Genomic DNA, 14,383 nt, shown 5'->3' on the forward strand with positions numbered 1-14,383 from the left:
TTGCTGCTTTCACCTGCTGTCACTTATCTCAATAGCTGCTATTTCAACTTCTTGCAGTGATTGAAACCAGAAACAGTATTACAATCTTTCACTGTGAAACAATTTCAGAAGACTCAATTTATTTTTTCAGCCTTCTCACTGTTGTATTCTGTTTTTGTGCCACTGTGGTTACTGAGCGACTGCATAGAGGACTTAGATCTGCATAGTGATTTTACAGACGACTAACAATTCTTAGGAGATTTAATCACATCGGTTAGCAAAATTTTATATTCAGTTTAATTGAAATTTTTTGTTCTGGTCTTTTTGAGTTCATTTTACCATCATTCGGATTTTGTTTGTCAAGAAGGCTTTTAATTCGCTCAAATCTATGATGAAGCTCTTGTTGCTTTCATAACAAATTTTCTGAAATGTTCTGACATGACTACTGAACCATAATGCATCTTTCCCAACCCTCACAACCTTGCCCATATTTGTCCAAGGCATATTGAACAATCCATCTGAATGACATCCATGAAGCCTCTAATTGAAAATTTGTTGTGATAGTCTCTCCACTGGAAAAAGATTCCAAATTAACCCCCAATTCCATGTATTCCTAAATGAAAGGCAGCCTTGATATAGTTCTCTTACAAAATGGTTCCTACATTTACATTCAGATTTACATTTACACCCTATTAACCACTGTAAAGTGTGTCTCAAAGATTCCTTCCCAATGTATCAATTATTAGGCCTCTTCCCCATTCCATTCAGGTATCCAGCACAGGAAGAATTGATTTTTTAAGCGCCTCTCTGTGCATTCTAATTAGTTTAATCTTATCCTCACGGTTCCTATGGTAGTGATATACATGCTCTTGTAGCATATTCGTAGATTCATGAGGTCAATCTGATTCTTGGTAAGTTGTAAGTAGACTTTCTCAGGATATCTTCAAGTATCCACCCATTCAGATTCTTCATCACCTCCACAGCATTCTTCATGGGTAACACAACCTGTCAGCAGTTGTTCCAGCCTTATTTCAATATGTTCAGTATCATCTGTTGGTCCTATTTTTTACAGATCCTACTCGCTTGAACAATGTTCTAACATGATTCGTATTTGTGTATATCTCTCCGTAAACAGAGTTGTGAAAACTTTTAAAAGAAGTTTATTTAATGAAAGTTGCTTCATCAACATTTATGTTTTTATTTATGGACAGAGCAGGCTTTTTCTCTGTTCTGGTATAGTAAATCTTAAATGATTTTTCGCTTTTAAACGTCTGGCCTCTCTTGCTGAAGAATAGTTATGGCAAAATATGGAAATCAGTGGGGAAAATTTTCAATATGTTGAAGCAAAATAATTAAAAAGAGTCTAGGAAGATGCAACAGAATAAAACCCACTGTTATAACACTGGTGAGTTAGCCGAAAGTAGATTATCTTTCAGTATTAGTAGACAATGGCATTGTCTCTCCCCTAACATCAACATCAAAATTTTCTTTCAGTGAAACCTTTACATTGACATCCCATTCTGTTAACAGCATGTGTGAATGCCGCCATTTGAAAAATATTGTGGAATGTTTCAAGGTTGCATTCCATCCATTTCCGTTAAGTGTGAATCAACCTCACAATCCTTGATCCACATCGGTCATTTCTCAAATAGTCTGCTCTACCCAGAGAATGGAAAGTATTAAAAAATTAATTTTTACCCTCCTGAAACTAACACATGTTCACTCTAAAAATTAAATTTATTAACTCTTTAATCTATGGTTAAGACTAAGGACTGATTCATGTAGCAATTAACAAAAGGGAATGAAGTGGCATGCAACATCACTGTCAAATAATGGTGTGTTCACACTTGATGGATCGTCAACACAATATCACTTTGATTAGCCCTGTAACGAATTGTGAAAGTGTGGTTATGAGTCACCTTCCATGATGCTAAAGTCGGAATATAATATCAGAATTGTGGAACGAGCAATAATAAAATTTGTTAATGACAGAGGCGAACTTCATAAGGGCAGTTCTTGATTAAGTTTTTGTGTTAAAGTGCTGAGAAGTGAAACAAGAAGAAAAAGTCGTCCAACATTTCCAAACATCGACATTTATTTGCTAACGAAAATATATATGTTCAAACACGTCACACTGTATTTTTAGGACTATACATTGTGTTTTTTTTCTATGTACCGAATAATGACAAAAATAACCACATTTTTCCATCAATAACCTGAATTCTTCATTGCTGTAAAGAGGTTGTTCAATGAAAATTGCTATATCGATTTTTGTTCTCATTCAAACACAGTGTGTGCTTTTCTGCATCCAGTTATTGTAAAACCTAAATCATTTTTCGCTTTCAAATATCTGGCCTCTGTTATGGAAGAAGACTGAATGGAAAAAAGTCCAAGTTGTTATGGAACATTTGCAGTGTGTCACGAAAACAAAGCAGAAAATTAAAATAAAGACTTAAAAGACGCAATAGCGCTAAAGCCTCTACTATTACATGTGCGAGTACGATGAAAACAGGTTAACTTCCGATGTTAACATGCGACGGCACCGCTCATTTCATCAACGTCATCGTAAAACTCTCTCAGCAAGAACCATTAACGCTGATGACCCGTTCCATCCCGTTGACGGGCTGTGTGAATATAGCCATTTGAAATATATTTTGGAATGTTTTGAAGTTCCATTCCATCCCTTTCGTCAAGTTTGAAACAACTCATATTATAAAGCATATTGAAATTGTATGTTGTATATTCGATGCATCTAGAAGCAAAGGTAAAAATTACTTTCAGCGGCAATACAATAAACCGAAATAAGTTGGAAACCCTCAGTAACACATCCGAGCTAATCCTCTACAGTGGGCTACCTTCTTTCCCCCGAGGGAGGTGGGATTTTTTAAGTGGTCGAATAAAGCTCATCAGCAAAAAAAATGACATTAAAAAAATCTGACACCTCAGTAGCTTCAGAACTCCTACTAATGGCGATGAGATACATCATCCAAATGTTGTGTTAGCACGTGGCTGCGTGCCCTTGAATTTATTTTGCAGACAGCATACTGGATGATCAATAAAGAAACGAAATTATTTTAAGCACTTTATAAAGATTTTAACATTAATTCATAGCGGCCCAGCAACGCCACACGGTAGCAAATGGAACAGTGCCTCATTCTTGTTGGTATTGCTGTTATTGTGATCACATTTGAATTTTTTAAATTTTATTTCCTGATAATCTTTAGCGTAAAATTTAGCTTCATGAGTATGGGCTATAATAATGTCCTCTCATACAGAAGTAATACGAAAATACTTGAAAAATAAACACAATGCTGTGTAGTACCTGTTTGTTACCACGATAAGATCTTTGGTTTGCTGTCAACAACTGTAGTAGTGTCTTTGAATTTGAGGTGAAAACAATTAGAAAGCATGTGTTGACAGGTACGTGGTACAGGAGAAAGGTGTGGTTTTTCGGTGGATGTGAGGATGGGGCAGGGGAAAAGCCAGTTCACAGAAGAAGAATTGCAAGATTATCAGGTAAAAAATTCAGTATGGGACAAAAAAAAGTTCAGATACGCTGAGCGGTGTTGTGATAAATGTGCACAGTTTTAAGTAACTCATTCCTTTCTTTCATTCATCTTCTATAAATCCCGTCGCGAAGAAGGGCTTACACGAATGTGGAACGAATCAAGTTATGCATTAACATGGGGAAACAATGATTGTTGAATTACATAAGACATGCTAACAACAAATTACGACGAGCGCTAATGTGTTCAGATTGGTGACTGTATGGTAATTCTAAATTACTTGGTAATTGTATGTTAGGAAAAAAAACTACTTTGGAAAAAAACAACAAGACTACCACTCCTGTCGTACTCGGCTGCTGTTTTTTTTTTTTCCATCAGCTATTAATTATCAGCTGTTTATATTGTGTAGGCCCTACTGGATATGCCAAGAGCTTTTGTCATGGCGTTAACGCGGAATGTACTTTTCCGAGTCAACGTACACTTAGAAATTGTGATAGGAGGGCATAACGCAGTATTCTTTCATTTGAAAATTTTTATTGTGGGTGTGAACACTGTGACTCTGACGACAGAAGGTTCCCGCAAATTACTGCAACCAGTCGCCTTTTGTTACCTTCTTCAATTTTTTATTTTCTATTGCCAGTTTCGAATCGGTTAGCAATGTATCATATAATGATAAATCGCCAGGTTATTCGAAACCGGCAGTGGAAAATAAATGTAAAAGAATAAAACAAACTAAGCCAAATAATGGTACTTTTATAATTGTAACTGTATGTAGGTCCCTATTGGGAAATATTCAGTTGTTTTTGAAAAGCTTGGATTCTTTTTTATACTAACTGTAGACATATGGAAGCAGATTATAGTTTGCAGGGATTTCAATGTAGATTTTCTAGAACATTCCAATAGAAAGTATGATAAATATTACTAAGTTCTTTCAGTTTGACATCTGTTGTTGATTTTGGTTTTTGGGTGGTACAGGAAAGCAGAACACTGATCTAGATAATGTTTTTATAGTCCAAGATAAATTTAATCAAATAAAAGCTTTTCCTATTAAGAATGGTCAGTCTAATCATGATGCACAGGCTCTAGTTACAGTGTATGACATAACTCCATACAATAACACAAAACAGTCCTCCAAAATAGTGTTAAATTAATGATTTAACAATTTCAAATTTTAGGGAAAACTTGCAACATTTAGACTGGGATGAGATGTACAAGGAACACAATGCCAATTTAAAATTTACCCTATTTCTTGATACCTTTGTAAGTATATTTGAAAAGGTTCCCTAAGAAAACAGTGAAACATAATTATAAGAAAACATCTAAAATGCCATGACTTACTAAAGGGATAAAAAATATTGTAAACAGAAAAGGGAAATATAACTAGGAGTAATCATCCAGAAACAAACCTTATAGAAACTACTACACCGTATGAAGAAAAATTATGCAAAAGTCCAGAAGTATGTGTATTATGTCTGTGATTAGCACATCTGATCATAAAATTAAAACAATTTGGAATATTATTAAAAGGGAAGCTGGGTGACTTAGAGCGCAGGAAGACTGTATTTCTATCAGACTCAATGAAAAGTTAGTTAACAAAAAGTCAGAAGTAAAAATATATTTTTAATAATCATTTTTAAGTGTTGTAAAGGAAGTAGGATCCAGCTACTCATTATAAAATGCAAGACTGTATACGGAAGAGGCAGTGCCTACGCAATTTGATAAAATTGAAATTCAACCCACCTCTTCTACTGAAATTAGGAAAGTAATGCATTCACTCAAAAGTAAAAATTTACATGAAATTGATGGCATTTCCAACAGAGTACTGAAAGCTTGTTCTCAGCCAGTAGGATTCTCAGCCATATGTGTACTAGCTCACTGAAACAGGGCATTTTTCCAGACAAACTAAAATATGCTATTGTTGAACTATTACTTAAAAAAGGGGATAGGTCTGATGCTAAAACTACCACCCACTATCATGTCTGAAAATTTTTTCCAAAATTCTTGAAAAAGTAATGTATTCAAGAATAGCTTCACATATTTGTAAAAATTAAGTACTGACAAAATGTCAGTTTGCTTTTAAAAACGGCTTTTCAACAGAAAATGCTATAGGACAAAAAACAAAAATGTTGTAACTTACCAAACGAGAAAGCGCTGATATGTTGATAGACACAATAAAAAACACACAAACACACACACAAATATTCAAGCTTTCGCAACCCAAGGTTGCTTCATTCGTCTTTCCCTCTCCTTCCCTCTTTCCTGATAAAGCAAGCTTGGGTTGCGAAAGCTTGAATATTTGTGTGTGTGTTTGTCTGTTTTTTATTTGTCTATCAACACACCAGCCCTTTCTCGTTTGGTAAGTTACAGCATATTTGTTTCATATATATATTAGTATATACAATTCAAAAAACAAAGATGATGTGACTTACCGAACGAAAGTGCTGGCAGGTCGATAGACACACAAACAAACACAAACATACACACAGAATTCTAGCTTTCGCAACAAACGGTTGCTTCGTCAGGAAAGAGGGATGGAGAGGGAAAGATGAAAGGAAGTGGGTTTTAAGGGAGAGGGTAAGGAGTCATTCCCTTGGAATGACTCCTTACCCTCTCCCTTAAAACCCACTTCCTTTCGTCTTTCCCTCTCCATCCCTCTTTCCTGACGAAGGGAATGACTCCTTACCCTCTCCCTTAAAACCCACTTCCTTTCGTCTTTCCCTCTCCATCCCTCTTTCCTGACGAAGCAACCGTTTGTTGCGAAAGCTAGAATTCTGTGTGTTTGTTTGTGTGTCTATCGACCTGCCAGCGCTTTCGTTCGGTAAGTCACATCATCTTTGTTTTTAGATATATTTTTCCCACGTGAAATGTTTCCCTCTATTATATTGATATCAGTATATACAATTCTGTACAGTAAATGGCATAACACAATTGGCAAATGTACTTCGAACAGAAGTCTGTTGCTAATGCAAAATATTTCAACTTTCTGGGTTTGTGCACAGATAAGAAATTAAATTGGAAGAAACACATTGATGATCTGCTGAAACAATTAGGTTCAGGTACATATGCTATTAGGGCTGTTGCAAATTTTGGTCCTAAATATAACAGTAAATTAGCCTGCTATTCATATTTTCATACATTGTTTTCGTATGCCGTCATATTTTGGGGTGATTCATCATTAAGAGAAAAAGTATTCATTGCATGAAAGCATGTAATCTGAATAATAGCTGGAGCCTACCCAAGATTACCCTTTCTTCGGTAGCGCTACAGCCTTTAGTGAGCCTTGGCTTTTTCAACAATCTTCCTTCACAGTTCTCAGTTATTTGCAGCTGTTTTCCACTCCCGGACTCCCATACTGGTGATATCCATTATCACCTTATTGATCCATCTTCTTCTAGGTCTCCCTTTATGCCTAACTGAATGGATCACACCTTTCATCATCTTCTTTGGAATTCTATCCTCTGCCATTCTCTCAAAGTGTCCTAGCCATCGTATTCGCTGTGCTTTCACAAATTTTACTGTGTCCCTGCGTTGTATTAACTTGGCATTGTAGCATATTCTCCAGCCTTCTTCCTCCCTTATTGGCCCATAGATTTTCCGTAGTATTTTCCGCTCAGTGGTTCTTAGTGCATTTTTATCGTGTCCTGTCAATGTCCATACCTCTGACCCGTATGTGATAACTGGACGGACTAGGGAATTATATATTAGCAGTTTAGTTTTTCTTGTAACAAGGCTATTTTTGAAAAGTTGCATATTTGCAAAGTAAGCTCTGTTTCCTGTTTGTATTTTTTCCCTTATAGCCTTTCCCATACTGTTATCATTTGTTATTTGGGCTCCCAAGTAGTTAAAAGAGGACACTCCTTTGAAGCATTTCCCATTGATGTTTAGGTTTTTAGGGGTTCTTCTGGCCTCAGGTTGTTACATTACCATATATTTTGTTTTGTTTTCATTTACTATGGGGCCAATTTTTAAGGCTTCTGTTTCCAGCGGCCAGTATCTTTCTAGGAGTGTATTGGTATTTCTTCGTACTATAGCAATGTCATCAGTGGATGCACATATCTGGCTAGTTTTCATAAATATGGTGCCTCTTTTGTTTATTTTATTTACTACACTATGGAGGGCTATATTTAATAGGACAGTGGAGACACTGTCACCTTGCTTTACTCCTTTATTAAAGTCAAAGCTTTCACTTGTTCTGCTAAAGACCTTTACTTTTGCTCTTGTCATTGTCATTCTGATTAGTCTTATTAGTTCAGTACATATACCAACTTCTTTCAGTACTCTGTATAGTTCTTGCCGATTTATGCTGTCAAAGGCTTGTTTGAAGTTGATGAATATGAAATGCAGATCTATATCATATTCATAGAACTTTTCCATCATTTGTCTTATCACAGATATCTGATCAGTTGTTCGTTCCTCTGTCTGGTCAAAAGCCACACTGATATTCCCCTAGTATGCCTTCTGCACACTTCTGTATCCTTTCATTTAATATACTTGTGAAGATCTTATAAGCTGTGCTAAGGAGTGTTATACCTCAATAGTTTTCACATGCTGTTCTGTCCCCTTTCTTATAAATGGGAATTATTATTCCAATTATCTGGCATAGTTTCTGTTTCCCATATATCTGATATTAATGTGTGCAGTTCCTTTATTACAACCTCACCACCAGTTTTTATAAATTCAGCAATTATGCTGTCTTCCCCAGGGGCTCAATTGTTTTTTGACTTGTGCAGAGCCTGGGAGACCTCTTGTAGCGTTGGCTTTCTTGCCTCATTGGTTTCATTGTCTACTTCCAGCTCCACTCTTTCCTCCTATGCATCTGTCTCTTCATCTTATAACTGGTGCTTAGTGTCTCTTTGAAATACTCTGCCCACTATCTGTTCTTCCTCCCTTATCATTTTCCCATCTTTACTGGAACAGGCCATTGTTTTTAGTTGGAATCTATTCTTCATTTTCCCTATGGCATGATAGAACTTTCTTATTTTGCTCTGCTCCTTTAATTCTTCTAGTTCTCGAAATTTCTTCTTATTCCACTCTCTTTTCTTTCTCTTGCACACTCTGTTAGCTCTTCTTAATTCTCTATATTGTCCTATTTTGTTGTCATTTGTTAATGGCTGTTTCTCTCTCAAGACTGATTTTATCACAAAGTGGTCTGAATCAGTTCGGTCCTCTGCAGCTCCGTACTTCTGTAACCGACATGGAGTGGTGTGCAGTCACTAAAATATGGTCAATCTGATTGACCACTCCATTGGCTGCAGACTTCCAAGTACCCAGGTGGATCCTTTTGTGTGGAAAGCAGAGCAGGTACTTTTAATAATCATATTATTCCTCTCTGCAAATTGGTATAGTAAGTATCTGTTCTCATTGTTTTCTTCATGTAGTGAATATTTTTCAGAAACTCCATATGGATGTTCATTCCTCCCTATTTTTGTATTAAAATCTCCTATTACTAGCATCAGGTCATATTTAGGTACTGTGCAGAATACTTTTTCCAAGTCTTCGTAGAAATGTTCTTAAATTATATTATCTTTTTCCTCTGTTGGTGCATGTCCATTACCTATTGATATATTCCTAAATTTCCCTCGTAGTCTGAGTCTGCACATCCTTTCATTTATCGGTTCATATTCTAGAAGGCTTTTCCTAAATTCCCTAGTTGTTATAAACCCTGTTCCAAGTTGGCCTGTTCTTTCTTCTGGTCCACTATATACCAATGAGTACTCAGGTTTATCTATCTGCCCATTCCCTTGCCATCTTATTTCCTGTAGCCCTACGATATCATATTTGAATTTTAAAATTTCATTGGCTATTTCTTTCATTTTTCCAGGCTGAAACATTGTCCTCACATTCCATAATGCTACTGTTAGATCCTTTATCAGTTTCCTTTGCTGGGGTCGTGATACATGCTTTCCGTCCAGTTTCCGAGGCTTCTGTTGAATTTTCATAATATTCTCTTTTATTTATTTATTTATTTATTTATTTTTTTTTTTTACAGTTTGGGGTTATTAACCCCATGCCCAACCCCCAACCTGGAGGACCAAGATTTGTATAAGTTGTATAAGGTTTACTCCTCTAGGGAAGCTGGCTTCACTACGCTTCTAGAGCCCTCCCTGCCCTATGTTGTGGGACACACTTTGTCTTGCTCCTCTGTCGAGACCAATCCAGCTCGGGTGACCCTGCCAGTGGCTATGCTACTGCTGGCATAGCTCTCGACTTCAACGAAGCATGCAGACCCTCCCACCTGGCACTGAAGGTGCCTACTATAAGGTGGTGTCCCCTGGGAGGGCCCAAGATCACCTTGCCGACATTTACTTAAGGAACTTAGTATATTCACAGTACCTTCGCAATACGTATATTTGCCTATGAATTTTTTTTTTATTAATAACCCATCCCAATTCATAAATAATAGCAAAATACATAGTTACAACTCTAGAAGAAGATGATCTTCACTGTTGTGGGTTAAATCTGACTGTGAAAGGGGTGAATTATGCTGCCACAAAAATCTTTGGTCATTTTCCAAACAGCATTTAAAGTCCCCTGACTGTGGATCAGATAAAGCTCCAGATTTTGACAATATGCATCCAGAACTCCTCCTTCACTGTGATAATTACCTTATGCTAAAACAAGGCTAACACATTTTTTCTCCAACATTCTACAAACAGGACCCATTCAAAAACTTGTGAAACAGATTAGAATCATTGGCATCTTACAACAACATAAACCCAACAGTAAACCTCAAACTTAGTGTTATTGTCCTGAGTGTGGCATAAAAATCACTGCTGTATAACAGAATACATAGCAGAATACTTACAAAGATTCCTGTTGAACTGGCCAGATTTCGAAACTGTATGGACCAAGTGCTTTCACTACTAATTTAAATAGAATCTGACTCACAGAAATAATTAAAAACTTCTACTGTATTTATTGATCTGTCTGCAGCTTATGATACTGTGTGGATGTAGGGTGTCTTCTATTAGATGCGTTATGTAGTTACCCATCAGAAGAAAATCACAACTGTTTAGCAATATTCTGACTGACAGACCATTTCAGTTAACACAACTGGTAACTAGGAGACCCTCAACAATGGCCTACCTCAAGGCACAGCCTTACCCCCACTACTAATTAGCTTATATATTGCAGATCTGTCAGCCACTCGGCCCAGGAAGTTTTGAAGTTTCATGCTTATGATATGGGTGATAGCAACACAGCACAAACAAATCAAGTTTACCACACACAAATTAAAAAAAGATCTAAGTAGAGTAGGACAGTACTTTTGTAAATGAGGATGTTAACTGAAACCTAACAAAACTGAATATCATTGCTTTCATCTGAGTAATATAGTAGCCCACCAAGAACTAGATTTACTTTTTGAAGGTAAATGTCTGGCCCATAACAAATATCCATGGTACTTTGGAGTTATGCTTAAACAGTGTCTAACAAAGACTGTTGCTAAATTGAGGTTGAGAAATGATCTGCAGAAGTTATGTGGTACAATACAGGGTTGAGCCGCTTCAGCCTTATGATCATCCATCCTTGGCCTTGTCTACTCAGTGGCAGAATATTGCAGCATTGTCTGGGTAAACAGCAGCCACATGAAGCTGACAGATACAAGGATGTCCATGCCCAGGAGCAAGGTGGTGAGGGATCTTGCTGTGCCCCCCCCCCCCCTCCCCCTCAGCTCTTAGGCAAATGAAAAAAAAAATTAGTGTAGTCAGGTGCTTTTCTTTCAAGAAATTGGTTTAAAAGTTGGTATTACGTAGGTTCCTAATGGGGTCATAACTGGAAATTCTTTTTATGGATACTTACAGGTCACCATTCATCTTCCAAAACATTAAAAATGCTGCAAGTCTAATTCCCCCACCACACACACACACACACACACACACACACACACACACACACACACACACACAATCATATGGGCACCTATGGGTAGGCACACAACTAAATCAAATAATGCATATTGTTACTGCCACAATCAAATCCACTCCAGTATTCTGGCTACCTGATCTGAGTCGCATTCCACCACCTAACCTAAGAAGAAAGGATAACCTTCTCAGAGAGCATAAGAAAATCTGCAACATGCTCCTCTGCAGGCATCCCTACTCAGAACAGCTAGCAACCTGGTTGACCATAAATTTGATCTCAACAATGTTTGGAGGAAAGAGTGCTATAATAATATTCCCCCACAGCTTCCTCCATGACAACAACAAATCACTGGAATCTGATCTGCCCCAGAGGACAGAATCTGGAACAACCACAGGAGATGCAGTTGACCTACTGTCCAGGTTGAGAAAGACTACCACTGCAGAGTACACCTGTGGCTTTCTGAGATTGGTTGTAAGGCACAGTGTGGAAGAGTGCCCTCCAAATTGGCACCCAGGAAACCCCTCAGACTTCTTGGATACTAAAGCAGATATGATAAATTATATGAATAGTATGTCTGTAAATTTGTTAATTATGTATATATTATATTGTATTTGTATTTCTAAAGTGATTTGTAGTTGCCACATGATTAATCTAAAAATCTACCTATGGTACTTGTCACTTTTATAAGTCTGGAACTGCACAAGATTTATTAAGGATTATGCTGTTGGCTGTGGACCAGTTGTAAGCCTGTTACATTGTTCTCCTGGCTGCCTCGGTAGTGAATTTGATTTTTATTTATTTATTTATTTTTCTTTATTCGTGTTGGAAAATGTTACAGCTTTTGAACCTTCTCCATACCAAGTACATAATTTTTGTAGACCAGTAACAGGAAGAAGCAGCACCAAAACTTGCAGCACACCATCTTTAAGGGTTTCCCACTTCAAAATCTAATCTTGTTTGTCATGTCATTTGTTAATGTGACCCTCTGTTTTCTGTTAAGATACCACCTATACAAGGGAAAGACCCATAATATCATACCACATTTTATTATCCACACAGTCAAAGGACCTGTAAGTTCGCCCAAAATGCTAGCAGTGTAATTTTACTTGTTTAGCTCAACTAGTATGGAGTCAGTAAGTTCATGTATTGCCATCTCAGTGGAGAAGCCTTTATGGAAGCCAAAGTGAACTCCCTAAGATTGTGCCCAGAAATGTTACAGTATTTTGTTGTAAGCTAAATTTTGGGGGGGGGGGGGGGGGGGGGGAAAGAGAGAGCACAACGAGGGGAGAGATCACATGGTTGTCTCCACTTCTGTACATTGGTACTACTTCTGCATCTCCAGTCTTTCAGGAAATCATCTTGACTCATTGTTTGTGACTTAGGGGTCACACTTGTGAATCAGCATAAGATTTTACTAGGCCTATTTTGCCTAAGATACAATAATTGCTAGAAGAGTTTCTTCTTTTTAGTGATGTAAGGATTGTGGAGTATGCATTGCCTGCCTAAACACGTTTAATTGATCTGCTTTTGATGGACCAATTTTTTGTCCTCCTGTTTTCAGCTACTGTTAGGAAAAGTTGACTTAATAGCCAATGATTTGAATTCCGTATCATCGCCCTTGCTATTCTGTCATCTGGTAGTTGAATGTCGCTTGCCTTATTGGGTATGTTTGTACCTAATTAGGCCCCAGATTGTTCTTATTCTGTTCTTAGACTTTTTTATGCGTTATATATGGTTTGTATGTTTTTGCTGGCATGCTGAAAGAATTGAACTATTGCTTGTAATGAATTTTTAAATGGTGATTCTGTTATAAACTGAGCTCCCTCTCTACTACTTGTAAGAATTTTAATCCCAAAAGCTGTTCATCATTTTTCTTGGCTTCCACTGTAAATGTTCCTGTTGTAAATGAAAACTGTGTTCATTATGTTGGAAACATAGTTTTAGGAAATAATTAAATTTATCATCTACTGTGTGTCGTTGGTGCACTTCTTCCCACTTTTTCTCCTATAAATTCTCCCCAAATAATGTAATAGAGTAATCATTTACAATTTCTTGTAATTTGAAGTTTCCTTTCTTAGTTAGGCCTGTACTTGATTTATAAGGGTGCTTTATTGTTGCCATTTGACCATTGTGGTCATATAAGCCATTTATTATGGGGCTCACATTTATTTAATGGAAGACAGTTGACTTTTGAAATATATTATCAGTTGCTGTTGCACCATGCCCTTCTATTCTTGTTGGGAATCTTACTGTTGGGGTCAAAACATAGCTGGATACAAGTAACAAAGTGCCCTCAATCAGAACTATTCCAGATGAAATTAGTATGTCTGTCATCTTACTATATGCTGTTTGGCATGAGAAATTACTGTATGATTTGAAAGTTGAAACCATCCTAAATTATGTATATATTCGTTTATGCTGCACTATAAACCAAATGTTGATTTTTAGCCCTCTTTTCTGTTCATATCCTTTTCAATAGTGCATTTAGCTTCACACATTTTTTTGTATTCCTAATATGGTATTTCAAACAATGGAAAGTCCATGGGGTGGAATAACAATAATATTATGAAAAGTATAGATTGATATGAATTTAGGCCTACCTATGACTACATTTCATAATTGCATCCTAATAAGGAAATCAGGTATTGGATTGTACAAAAATGCTCAGAAAATAATGAAAATACACCAGTATATGTCTTTAGGAATGATATAAATAAGAAGTGCATGAAGCAAAAGCAAAATGGCTGCAAGTAAAATATAAAGAATCCAAAAAAGAATTGGTTGTTAGGATAGATTCAGCATAGTCCTACAGAAATGTCAAAACAACCTCTGGTGAAATTAAAAGGAAAAATTGCAGTGTTAACAGTGCAATTCCATTTTTAAACATGGAGGAGAGAGCAGATAGGTGGAAACAGTATAGTGAAGGTCCATACCAGATGGAGGAATGATCTGATAACGTTTTAGAAAAAGAGATGGGAGTCTGTTCAAAAGACAAAGGGGATCCAGGAGTAGTCAGAGTATAACATTTGTTTGGA

General features: G+C 36.8%; 1 protein-coding gene across 1 annotated transcript in view; it reads left to right on the forward strand.

The window, feature by feature from the left end:
- The first annotated feature begins 3,357 nt into the window (after positions 1 to 3,357).
- The window catches only part of LOC126483865 (calcium and integrin-binding protein 1-like), a 43,254-nt gene continuing 32,228 nt past the window's right edge, over positions 3,358 to 14,383 (forward strand). The window contains exon 1 of the mRNA XM_050107088.1: positions 3,358 to 3,495. Within this exon, the coding sequence (XP_049963045.1) occupies positions 3,445 to 3,495 (51 nt within the window). The 5' untranslated portion in view covers positions 3,358 to 3,444. The remainder of the gene's footprint in view (positions 3,496 to 14,383) is intronic.

This window comes from Schistocerca serialis, chromosome 6, assembly GCF_023864345.2.
Source record: "Schistocerca serialis cubense isolate TAMUIC-IGC-003099 chromosome 6, iqSchSeri2.2, whole genome shotgun sequence".
Taxonomy (NCBI): domain Eukaryota; kingdom Metazoa; phylum Arthropoda; class Insecta; order Orthoptera; family Acrididae; genus Schistocerca; species Schistocerca serialis.